Raw genomic sequence first — 12131 nt, 5'->3', positions numbered from 1 at the left:
GCACCCAGACAACCGATGTCCTGACCTTCACCCATGCACAAGCAGGTGAGAAAGGTGAGGCTAAGGCTCCGACTCTGCAAACAAGGGTGTCTCAGTGAATTTCCAAGAGTTTATGCTACTGTACATCCAAATGAGTCACCTGATCTCAGTAACATCAGACTTGTCAAGCTTCTGAAGCTCCAGTTTGGCAGCTTCTAAAATAGGTATGACTTCAGCCAAAGCTGTCTCAGCAGCCGCCTTCTCCACAGCAATCATCTTATTCTGTTCTTCTATTTCCACAGCTTTTTCTTCAGCCAGTTTTTTCTTTTCCTCAGCTAGGAATTGTAAAGGCAGGACCATAAATGGATTATTCAAATTTCTATACAGAACATATACTAATATAGATTTGCTCTTGCTGAAAATCAGAAATTACCATCAACTCAGCACGTTTTTGTTGCTAGCTTGCCAGTGTTTACGGTTCCATCACCAGGTTAGGAACACTGTTAGTGTTCTACACAACAACATACATAACCTCTTTTCCTCCCATCCTTCCCTCTGTTTTACCTCTAATAGTAATTTTGTGAATCAGAAGGTCCTTTTCTTGCTAATGTCTCTTTCCCACGTTATGCCCTATACCTCAGAAAGGGAAGACAAGGGCAGATGAACGTAGTATTGAGCTGTGTAAAGTACTATAGGCCAAATATATAGCAAAGATGGCAAACTGGGCAAGATAGGCAACCTAGTCTTCTAGCATGACATTAGATCAGCACAGATAGAACAAGAGGGTTGGTTATCTCTGGAAGCAGCTGGAGCTCTTAGAGAGTCTTCCAATCCAACCCAACCCGGACTACGTGAGCCTTGCTTAGCCTGTGGGACACTTCAGTATTTGCAAACTACCTACCTGCTTCTGTGTTTGCTGAAATCTCTTGTAACAAAGCCTCACAAGCAGCTGATTTTTCTGCCAGCACAATCTTTTGCTCAGCAAGTTTCTTGTTCAGCTCAACCAGCTGTATACTAGCTTCCTTCAGTTTAACTAAGCCCCCATCCAGCCGTTTACATTGTGCTAGGTAGAAAAATAGGGAGAAATGTTAGTGATTCATTGATCGTGTACTATCACACAGCAACAGACAATCTCACAGAAGGTAAATATGCTTATAGGTGCATTTTGCAGGAAGGTAACCTCGGTTATGAAAGGAAAATGACTCGGAGAGATTTTTCCTTTCCTGAGCCCCCCACCCAAGATGGTATTAACGTCACCTGAGCTGCCACATAGAGGCCCTGTGCCACAACTTGTTTTCCATATTACACTGTTCATGTTTTATCCTATTCACATATTTCAGTGACCACAGAAGTATAAATAAGAATTGCTGCTTGAGGAAGGGTGGCATTAGATCTAATCAGACTCTTCCCCAAGCAGAGAAGCGTCTGGTTTGGAGATTCTGCCTCAGGTTCATGCACAAAAGAATCTGAGGAGAGCCCACCGTGTGACAGAGTCTGAACATTCACATGTGGCCAGGATATTGGTCCAATGTCAAAACCAGATGCCAGCACAGCATTTGAGATAGTACCAATAAAATGATTTTTGCATAATGTCGGTAATATGTGGGATTCTCACCACAATTTTTCTTTTAGAAGTATTTAAATCACTTATTAAAAAGTAGAAAACATCTATACAGCCTTACCTAAAATGAACTCATTTTTCTCCTCCAGTAATTTTGAATAAGTATGGATAAAGTCAAGGTAATTCTTTGGTGTGACATGGTTGCTACGTCTCAGTTTCTGCAGAAACGTCTTGCTGAAATCCCCTACAGATTCATGCACCATGACCATGTGCTCAATCACTGACCTGGAGCTCCCTGATGGGATGCGTGTGTTATTTCCTAAAATTGGGCACAAGAAACAAAAAATTTTTATTTCTTTTTTTTTTTTAAGAGTCTGCCAGTTACCATCTTTCTTATGTACATCTAAGCCAGACACAAAAAAAGTCTCTTCTGGGGCAAAAAGCAAGATCAAGGCAGAATCAGAAGAGAACCTGGGCCTCCTTGTAGACAGGCCACATTGTCTGCAGAGTTGGGAACTTGCATTTTAGCATTTTTTAAAATCTATTTGAGTAAGAAACTTCCATCCAAAAGCATTTTATGACTGGGATTTTGTGTCACCCATAACAACACTCAGGGTAACAAGCAAAATGGGAAATCAAATTACAAAATCTACAATAACTGCGAAGTGAAGAATATATTTCTTAGGTTATCCCAGGGGTTAAGGGGTAAAAATACTGACATTTTACATACCAACAAAGGATTGTGCAACTGCATACAAGGCCTGGCGGGGCCAGGGCAAGAACCAGTCAATACCAGTGTTGTTGACAAGACCTTAAAATAAAAGGATAGTGTTACCTGAAAAGTTCCTTTGTAAAACTAGACCCTAATCTGCCAGGCAGTCCTGTGCCTAACTTTATTTGCATTAAGAATCTGCAGGATCTGTCTTACTGGACTTCTGCTTAGTAACAATATTTAACACAAAGTCAATACTTGCATTTGGATAGTAAACAGTCAGCTTTGCACCTGTGTGTCCTGCTAACCCCACTGTACTATTCTTTAGGCTGTACCATTCTACAGGATGCAGTCAGGAGCTGCAACAAGGTATTTTAATGCCCACATTAGGATTCCCACCCGTACCCATTTTCATGTGTCTCTTCAGTCTCCCAGGACTCCTTTCAGACACCTGCTGAAGCACAGCATCCACCAGGCTCAGGGGTTTTCTCTCACAGCAGGTGTCCCGCTCACCATGCCCTTTTTTTGGCTTGGGATATAACCACATTTCTTTTACCACCATCCTAGTTTCATAATGATTTAATACCACACATTCTTTTGTAAACTACAGAAGAGAGGCTGCAGACATTGGCTGTATATTTCCAGTTCAATGAGGATGACCAATTGATTTCTAGCTTTTCAGCTGGAAAATGAACTGATCTAGTAAATGCTAATCAATAACACTCGCTGATATGCGGTAATTAACTGGAAAAAAAAAATCATGCACTGCAAATCCTTAATCATGAAACCTGCTCTGCTTAGCATTAGCTATCTCTGGGCATCCACTGGAGATCTTCTCTTGCCTGCAAACCTGCATTTCACAGGAAAGGGACTAAGCGGTGTGGACAATTGATACCTGGGAAATTTCTGCACCATGTTCTCAGACCATCCCCAACTGGGGACATTCCCAGGACAATGTGAAGGTTGCTTGCACATTTGTTTACAAAATATTGCCAGACACTCTCTTTAGCTGGGTTCACACCAGCTTTAGTAGCTTCATCTCCAATCTGACTTAGTATGGTGTCTTTTTCATCATCTGGAAAAAGGGCTGGCACCATTCCTGTAACATAAGGATAGAAGAATGCTAGTGAGAACAACCAGTGAGAGAAAACCATATGGCTGGGGATATGGCAGATGAGAAACCAGAGTCACAAATTTTAAGCCTAGTTCTGCAAAAATTATCCTGGGTAGTTTTGGATGAACCTATTAATCTCTCTCTGCTTCTTCTCCTCCCCCCAGCCCCCACAGAAAATAGAGAGGCAGTACTTAGGATGATGCAAGGGGATTTAGAGGAAGAATTAATTCATTTTTGTTTGGGCTTCAGCAACATATACAAAATGTCACAAGAACATAAAGTGCTTTTAACTCTGCAAAGAAGATCTTTGTTAGTGTCTACAAACCATCAGTTCACATTTTCATTCTCTCAATCATGTGGCAGATATTGCATAAGTTACCTAATGACAGACATAAACAGACCAGGAACAGGGAAAACTAGGCCAAGGAAAGGGATAAGATTTAACACATCTGTTTTCAAAGAAGGAACTTCTATAGAGAGGGTGGTCACACAGTGCCAGCTGCTGCATACACTTACATTTTAGGGGACACACACATATATATATATAAAAGCAGTTGCTGCAGCTCAGGTGAATGGTATTCAAAAGCCAGTAGGACAAAAGGTGGGTTTGTGGCCAAATGCAGCTGAAGTTATAACTCAAAAGAAATCTGAGACTTCTGTAACATCATGATCAGCATGAATTACCCCTATAGCTTTCCCAGGCACATATAAATGACTGTAAGAAGATGCCAAAAAGCCATCAGTAAGGCCAAGATCATTTCAAGTAGTACTGAGAGGTGTAACTAAAGCAGCAGAGGACAGAGTGAAACAGTAACAGCTGGATCAAGATTATGAGTCATAAATAAATACTGATTGGAAGTAATTGAGGCTGCCTGTGCCACCTGAAGTTAACATGTTGTTGATAAGTTCCAGGAAACTCTCTTCTGCTACATGGGCATCTGTAAACAAGAAGACCATTGTCTTGTTCTCAATACCCATCTTCTGGTACAAATTTTTCAAATCTTCTCTGAAATTATTTTCTCCATATCCTCGACTCAAGATGATCTCAAACACCTAAGGATGCAAACATATAATGAGAAGATGCAGATGGACCCAAGACATGATGCTCACTCTGAATTTCAGTTAGACTGGATCATGGGTTTTGGTTTGGCCCCTACCATCAGTAAATGTGTAAGTATCAACAATATTATGCACTACATTATTTTTTAAAGTTACATTTGTACAACCCTGCAGGATTGCATTTTCAAAATTGCTTTGCATTCATCCTCTTTTTTTTGTTCTTCCCTTCCAAGCCTCTGTAAGCAACTGAAAGTACCTCTGAGAGAGGAACATTTCCTATCTGAAATATTACAGTATCAATCACAACAAGGTTCCTCAAGCAGCACTGGAGTGCTGCTGTAATACAGGTAAGTAATGAAAGCAGTAGTTGGGGACTATTAGTTGTTCGTGGCCAAACCCATCCTTCTTTTCTGTCCCCAGTGCCAAAACCCAGTTTCAGACACTGACAGCTTCCTGCCCAGATCACCCACAGCCATCATCTTAGACCTCCTGACAATCATCTCACTCTTGTTTTTCTCTCCACAGCGCAGAGATGCCAGCCTGATCTTGCCTTGACTGAGTGACTTCCCTGCCCCCCCGCAATTTAATCCTGATCACAATATTGCTTTCCCTGTCTTCTTTCACTGCAAAAATGCAGGGTCACTAACCTCACATCCAGCTGTATAGGCAGCCAGTCTTGTTAGTGACTGCTTTCCTGAGCCTCCCACTCCTATGAGCAGGGCATGCCCGTGATCCATCCGTATGATGCGATGTACATGGATTAAGTGCTCCAAAGCATCATCAAAAAGAACCAGATTCATTTTAATATTAACTTCATTATATTCCTCCAAAATCTCCTGCAGAGAAAGGTGGACAGAATGTTACTAGGAGACCAGGGAAACAATTAATAACATTAATAAAATAACAACCCATTTAGCAGCATTATTCCTTTCCCCTTCCAAAATAAACTATTGGAAAACTCTGCTGACTCTGTAGCTGATCCTCAGTTTTCATTACTGCAGACCCCAAATGGATAATGATGCACATAAAATACCATGTGCACACAGAAAAAGAACAGGTTTCCTACAGTTAGAGGCAGGCTCCTGCTCATTCCTCAGGCACAGAGACAGAATCAGGCACAGTTCCAAGCTGATGCACGCTACCTGAAAGAGAGCATTTGCTGCATCATAGTCTTGGATATCTTCATAAATACGATGTTCTCCTTCTCTCAGGGCCATTCTGAAATCTCCAAAAAGAATAGGATCCCTCATGGCCTGCTCCAAGTCATCTCCGAAATTCCCTTCAATCAGGTTTTTTATATGACCTTGTACCTTCAAGGATATGAAATGAGTCAGACAACACAACAAAGCACATGATTCTGAATCCAGTAACACTGAGAAGGGTGATAATGCAAATTCTTGCTCAAATACTGACTGATTTCAAGGGGTTACTTATGTCACTAGAAGATCCAAAGACCACAGCCTCCTACTGTGTTCTATGTATGATCTAAAATGATCTAATAGGTAGTTCAAGAACCGTTCAAGCCAATGGGCTGCAGAAGTTTAAGACAGAAAAGGATAAGCCTGTTAAAAAAAAATACCTTCTCTTATATTGGTGTAAATATTATAGTAATAAACCTTCTTTCTCAGCATTTATAGATGGCTTGCCACCAAGATTTCTCACAAATCTTGTAAGTCTGAATGAATGTGCAAACACAGAAAAGTTGTGATATAATTATTCTGAGTTGGGAAAATTGAGCTAGAAATGTATCTTTGTATGTTAGAGGAGAAAGTTTTAAGCAGAAAAATCTGAAGTCATCTTAATCTACCTCTTTTCATTTAAGCAACTTGCTTCGCAAGTAGCTTATATGCAAGTAAACTTTACCCCAATTCCTCCCCTAATTCTCAAGGTATAAAACTGGTGTCATTCTCTCTTGTGTTTTAAGACATAATTTGGAGCATTTTCCAGTTTGCATAACAGCCAAAACTGAATCCATTGTTTAAGGACTTGGCTCTTAACCTTCTTTTTCCTACTTGATTATATAGTCATATTCTGATACAATCCTTCCTAAAGGAAAATACTGACTTGATTTCCTGAGTTTTCCCCTGCACTGCTCTCACACTTTCTCACCTGTGCCACTGCTAACCAATTTTCCTGGTCAAGCAAACCAAGTGACACTTTCCATTCCTTCAGTAGATCTGCTCACTCAGTCTGCCATAGTCACTTCATTTTAGAAAAGAAAACTCCATGGGCCATGTTTTATATTAATGGAGTACATTAGTTAGACAAGTCTGCAGTCTGACTGCAAGATCTGAGTGCAACAGTTGGTAATGTTGCTGTTGCAAATTAGTTGCCATAGTAATAGTCAGTGACTACTAAAAATTGAAAGAAATTACTCACCAATGCTTTGTCTGCTTCATTAATCAGCCTGTCATGGAAAACCCTCAGGCACTCATTTCTCCAAACTCTCACCATCTGGGTCACTGTTTGAAACCTACATTAAAATTGAAACATCAGACTGCACCAAATGAGCTGACATGATTCCTAAGGCCATATGGTTAATAACATGGACTAAAGTCTGGACTGACTTTTTACTCTTTTTGGTTTTGTTCTTTTCATAAGGGCAAATAATTAATCTGCTAGCATTTCTACCTCTGGATATTTTACTTAAGACAGACAAAGTCATCAGTGTTTCTCATCAAGAGTAATATCACTATTTAGGATATTCCTGAACATTTTCTCATTGTGGTGACAGTTTAATGAAAAGTGACCAAATGTGACTGATTTCATGTACCAGATTACCTCATCTTCACCCAGATTCATCCAATATAAACAGGTGTAGGACCACTGAAGACAATTTTTCTATTCTTACCTCTCTGGAGTTGTAAGAATAAGTCCATTATAGATCCTGGAAAGATCCCGCAGGTTAAAAATATAATGGAATTTGGAAGGAGTAGCAGGTAGGTCACGAATAATCATTTTATAAAGCTCCAAAGTACACACAGTAATCTTGTCAGAGATGGCTGTTATAGACTCATTAAACATCTGCAAACATGAGAAAGAAGAGGTGTTTTCATGAGACCACCCAGAGAGAACTCAGTGCTATTAAATATATTCTGCTTCCCAGCTTTTAACCCTGCTTGGAATATTTCAAATTGAGGGCAAACATTTTCAGAAATTCAGATTCCTCTGTAATACGAACATTCTCCAGTTACATGCTTTGGGCAGGGCCCATCTTCATTCCCAAGCTTGCACAGTGCTGAAGATAACATCAAACACCATGACTGGAATTTCCACCACACTTCTATAGCAGAAAAAATTAACTGCTCTTTTCTTATATAATGTTGCAGGTTACTTTCTAGTAATGCAGTTTATGGCATTATATTAATTTTTTCACAGTCATTCAGGAAAGAGTTTGCTGACCTTTGTGCATTTGGTTACAGGAACCATAACCAAATCATTCACAGATTTCAACCTATGAAAAACACCAGGTTTATAAATTGTCTGCTGACTTGAATGTCTCCCTGTTACTCAAGAATTTATGGAAACAGTGTAAATTCATCTCTTGAGAAAGAGGAGAGCAAGGGAAAGGTCTGCATGAGGCTCTTAATAAGAATGCCCGATAACAGAAGATTTCAGGTCTTGCTATAACACAGAAATAAACTTCCGTTTAAAAATAATAAACTTTTTGAGAAATCCTTTAAAAACAGTGAAATTACCGCGGTGTGGCCTTTAAGGATGGATGCATAGATCAAATTCAGTGATTGCTCAGAAGGAAAAGGTATGTTAAACACACTGAAGAGTGAGAGGAATCGAGGGTCAACTTCATTCCGACCTCCTCCAGCTTTCCCCATGGCAGCAATAAAACCCAGGTCTCGAAGAAGTTTACAGTTCATCTCCTTACCACGGTCATACAAGAAACCTTTTTCTAGCAGCAGCTTCAACAGGGCAATGGGTTGCTGTGTGCCATACTCATCAACCTTTGTAATACAAAAGAGTCAAGATATTTAGAGCACAGTACATCAGCATGCCAATTACTGCTACAAATGTGGAAATATTGTGCTCCGTACTCAGGAGAACATTACAAGGACTAAGTGACACTTTGTAAAGCTCTAGCACTGACTCTGAACATTCATTCCAATGTCTCCTAGGGGAAAAGTGCCTCTTCTCTGAGAAACTAAATGCACACATAACTTGCCCCATTTGTAAAGATAAAGGGATGGTTTCTCCAATACACAAACTGCAGCCAATATTAGGGCACAGAAACATTATTTTAATGGCATAAAGAAATGATCCAATGGCATCTCTCATATATACAGGACAAACAGACAGAAATACCCACTACTGCACACAAATACAAGTCTTCTGAAGATCCTAAGCTGAAATTCAGTTATGCACTTACCATGAATCTCCTTGACTTGTGATTCATTGGACATGCGTATGAGGGGATCACATCAGTGCCACCCCAAATGTTTCTATACTATCTTGCAAACTATTGGCAACTTACCCTTGGCATATTCATATCATCCATGAAAACAATGAGACGTTTTCCCATAGGAGGGCCATAAGTGTCTTTGGTTCGTTTCTCTATATTCGTCTCTAGGTTTCTCTGAATGTCCATTGATGTTGTACGAGAAGAGAAGTTCATTACTAGCAGCAGCTGGAAAGTGGAGGAAATGGCTAAGAATGGATTTTTACCTGTTCTTTCATTTTAACTAGAGCATTCAAAAAATATTCTGTATATTAGACTGTCAGACATATAGGAAACACTTCTCTGGCCCATTTATTCACTTGAATTACAGACGACAAAGAAAAGTAATCCCATTCTTAGCACCTAGATAATACATATTTACTTTTTTAAATTGAATCTGTACATGGTAGAAGAAACAAAACATCTTTGATCCTGAAGGATTCTCAAATCATTCACACACTTTGGGTCTGGATCTTGCAGTCACGTTACTAAAGTCAAGATTGCTACCCACAGACAATGCAAATTTACCCATAAACAATGCAAATTTAAACAGAAGGACAAAGAATGAAAATCCAGCTTTACAAACAAGGCAAAATACCTCATACATACATTAAGGTCTTTGTTCAGATTGTTTAGGAAGTTTTGTGTAGTTGCTGTTTTAGATGTACCCGTTTCACCTACAAGAACAACTGGGCGGTTTATTTTTACCATCTGCTCTAGTAACCAAGTAGTGCGTGTTGTATCCACTGTAGGCACTGAAAAAGATCATGAATATGATAGCAGGTTATATTAAAATGCAGTACAGCTGGGGGATTTATAGTTACAGAATAGCGCTGGATCAGACTCTCAAGGTATTAACATGCAGTTGCACAAAGACATAATCCGAAATATCAACTCACTAACAATGTTGAAAGAAAATTTTAATTGCTCAACCATCTCTATTCAGGTTTTATCACTGAGATCTTTTCTCCTATAGATATATTAAAAAAGAAGTTATCTTCCATATAGGAGGGTCATGGACTGGTTAAGATCCATTTAAGCCCTATTTCAAGCATATAATCAGGATTTATTTGGATCATAAGCATTTTCCCAGAACTCTACAGAGATTAATTTTTTTCTATGTGAATAGCCTGCCATTAGCAACTTTAGAGATCATATAATTATCTCTTGTGTCAGTGAAGTTAGCTTGTGCTTCCTGAAGTATTACTATAAAATAACCTGCCTTAATTTGTCCTTAACTATGAAAAGCACCTGTCACCATTACACAGTGCTTGAAGTAACAACCAATAACAACCTTAAGAATGTAATTTTTATCTACCGAGTACTTGAACCATGGAACTGACAGTTTTCCTAAAGTTTCTGGTAGAGCAGACTGTGAATCTTCTGCTATTCTGGCTTGTAAAATAAGCCTTATTAACTGAAACAAGCTTTTCATCCTTTCCTCATTTCTTTATGACACAGTGCTGTAAATATCAACTCTATTCCTGCCCACTACTATGACAAGAACATTAAAAAACTGATTTGTGCCATCACAAGAAACTGAACCTGAGTAGATGACCTTCAGTACAGAAAGAGGATGTCTCATGTTAAGTGCCATGCACTCAGTTGTGGCACATTATAAATTAAAGGCATATCATCACTATATTTTATCTTATACTCACCTAGAATGTCAAGAAATTTCACTTGAGGCTTATGAATATATTCAGGAACAAGTTGCATCCAAGGTACCCACTTTTTTTGAAATCCATCAAAATGAAAGTCATACAAAGTTGGTAGTTGACCTGCAAACCATTAAGCAACTGGAAATTTTCTGGGACACTGAAATATTTTGCAAGAAAATAATCTGATTGAGATGAAAGTGAAGGGTAAGGTTCTGTACCAAGTTGGGCCATACTGTGTTCTGTTTAGTTGTCATTTAACCCAGTAAGTCATCTACCAAAATTCTCCTAGTCCAGCACCTGGAACATACTATTGCTTTTAAAGCATCTTCCACTGGCTTTCCTTTAACGTTTTATTTTTCCTTTCACAGTTTATCTCTTCAGCTTGGCACAGAAAAGTACTGTTCTGTGAGGACAGACCAGTAGCTGAGAGTCATCTAGTATCAGTATCTCTATGTGGTTTTCAGTGATAGTCCTTCAGAGAGCATATTTTGCAGCCAGGATAGCTAGCTAGAAGAAAGAACAATGTTCTCCTTCATGGAAACTAACACTTTTCTAATATAATCAATGGGATTCAGACTACTTTATGACAAGATCCTACCTGGCAGCTCCCCTGGGTTAGCCAGGATGTTGTCATCATGAACAGTAGACATGCAGGAAATACGTTTAACATTTTCATCAAATTTAATTCTCCCAGCATCAAGGAGAGCAGCACCTAAGGAGGAATACAAAGCTTCCAAGAAAAAACACTCCAGAACATCGGGATCATCAGACTGTACAACTAGAGCTTCCAGCATCACAGTCAACTGCACCACCTGTTGTAAAACAAGACAAAGCCGTAAACAGAATTGCCATTTGGATGCATGAAAACTCTTCATGTTTTTAGCTGTTTGAGTGTTTGCTGATCTTTTGTCTTTACGGGTGTATCGACAAATATGAGTATTAATGCAGTAGAAGAGCATTGTTAGGAACTGACTGTTTCTTTTATCTCTTGGTGCTCACCTCTAGCAAACTGACAGTTCAGCATGGACTCTACTCCTGTGCTTTCTCTGGGAGGTTTTTACTCTCTCCATCATTCCATTTCTCTTTTTAGATAAACTTTTTCATTCTTTATTCTCTACTCCTTACCATATTTAAATCTGTTTGAGGAACAATGGTCTTCAGCCTTTCTCCATGTCTGCCTTCCACAGTTCCCTCTACAATCATATCAATAAGGTAGGGCACATATTTTTGAAAGAGACGATTCAATTCAGTTGTCTCTTGCTGAAGAACAAAAAGGACAATAATTCAGCACACAGAAATCTGGAAAGCCAATTTTTGACAGCAGAACTTCCCATCAATACCTGGCTGACCAAGTACAATTGTTCTTGAAGGAATCACTTCTACCAAAGACGGGGCACAGCCACATGAAGAAATGTGACACTGTTGTATGGACTGGGTTTTCAGCAGGCGAGGATCTGCATTCATCAGGTACTAGCAACTAAGTTCTCTTACTTCAACTCCCTCTGGACTTGAGTTGTTAATCTAAATGTAGGAAACAAGGACCTAACCAATCTCACTGTTAACTCTCTGGAGACTGGGTAAACTGATTTTTTGGT

The 12131-nt window shown here is 39.3% G+C and overlaps 1 protein-coding gene across 1 annotated transcript in view; it reads right to left on the bottom strand.

The window, feature by feature from the left end:
• Positions 1 to 12131, bottom strand: part of DNAH10 (dynein axonemal heavy chain 10) — a 57028-nt gene that overhangs the window by 16141 nt on the left and 28756 nt on the right. The window contains exons 41-56 of the mRNA XM_074843847.1: positions 11662 to 11796; positions 11135 to 11348; positions 10537 to 10656; positions 9485 to 9630; positions 8912 to 9064; positions 8124 to 8384; positions 7277 to 7449; positions 6805 to 6898; positions 5568 to 5735; positions 5073 to 5261; positions 4248 to 4419; positions 3148 to 3351; positions 2271 to 2351; positions 1662 to 1859; positions 881 to 1042; positions 140 to 314 (exon numbers count right to left, since the gene is read on the bottom strand). Of these exons, the coding sequence (XP_074699948.1) occupies positions 140 to 314; positions 881 to 1042; positions 1662 to 1859; positions 2271 to 2351; positions 3148 to 3351; positions 4248 to 4419; positions 5073 to 5261; positions 5568 to 5735; positions 6805 to 6898; positions 7277 to 7449; positions 8124 to 8384; positions 8912 to 9064; positions 9485 to 9630; positions 10537 to 10656; positions 11135 to 11348; positions 11662 to 11796 (2645 nt within the window). The remainder of the gene's footprint in view (positions 1 to 139; positions 315 to 880; positions 1043 to 1661; positions 1860 to 2270; positions 2352 to 3147; positions 3352 to 4247; positions 4420 to 5072; positions 5262 to 5567; positions 5736 to 6804; positions 6899 to 7276; positions 7450 to 8123; positions 8385 to 8911; positions 9065 to 9484; positions 9631 to 10536; positions 10657 to 11134; positions 11349 to 11661; positions 11797 to 12131) is intronic.

Source organism: Strix aluco, chromosome 18 (genome assembly GCF_031877795.1).
Source record: "Strix aluco isolate bStrAlu1 chromosome 18, bStrAlu1.hap1, whole genome shotgun sequence".
NCBI lineage: Eukaryota > Metazoa > Chordata > Aves > Strigiformes > Strigidae > Strix > Strix aluco.
This window is presented reverse-complemented; position numbering and strand designations above follow the sequence as displayed.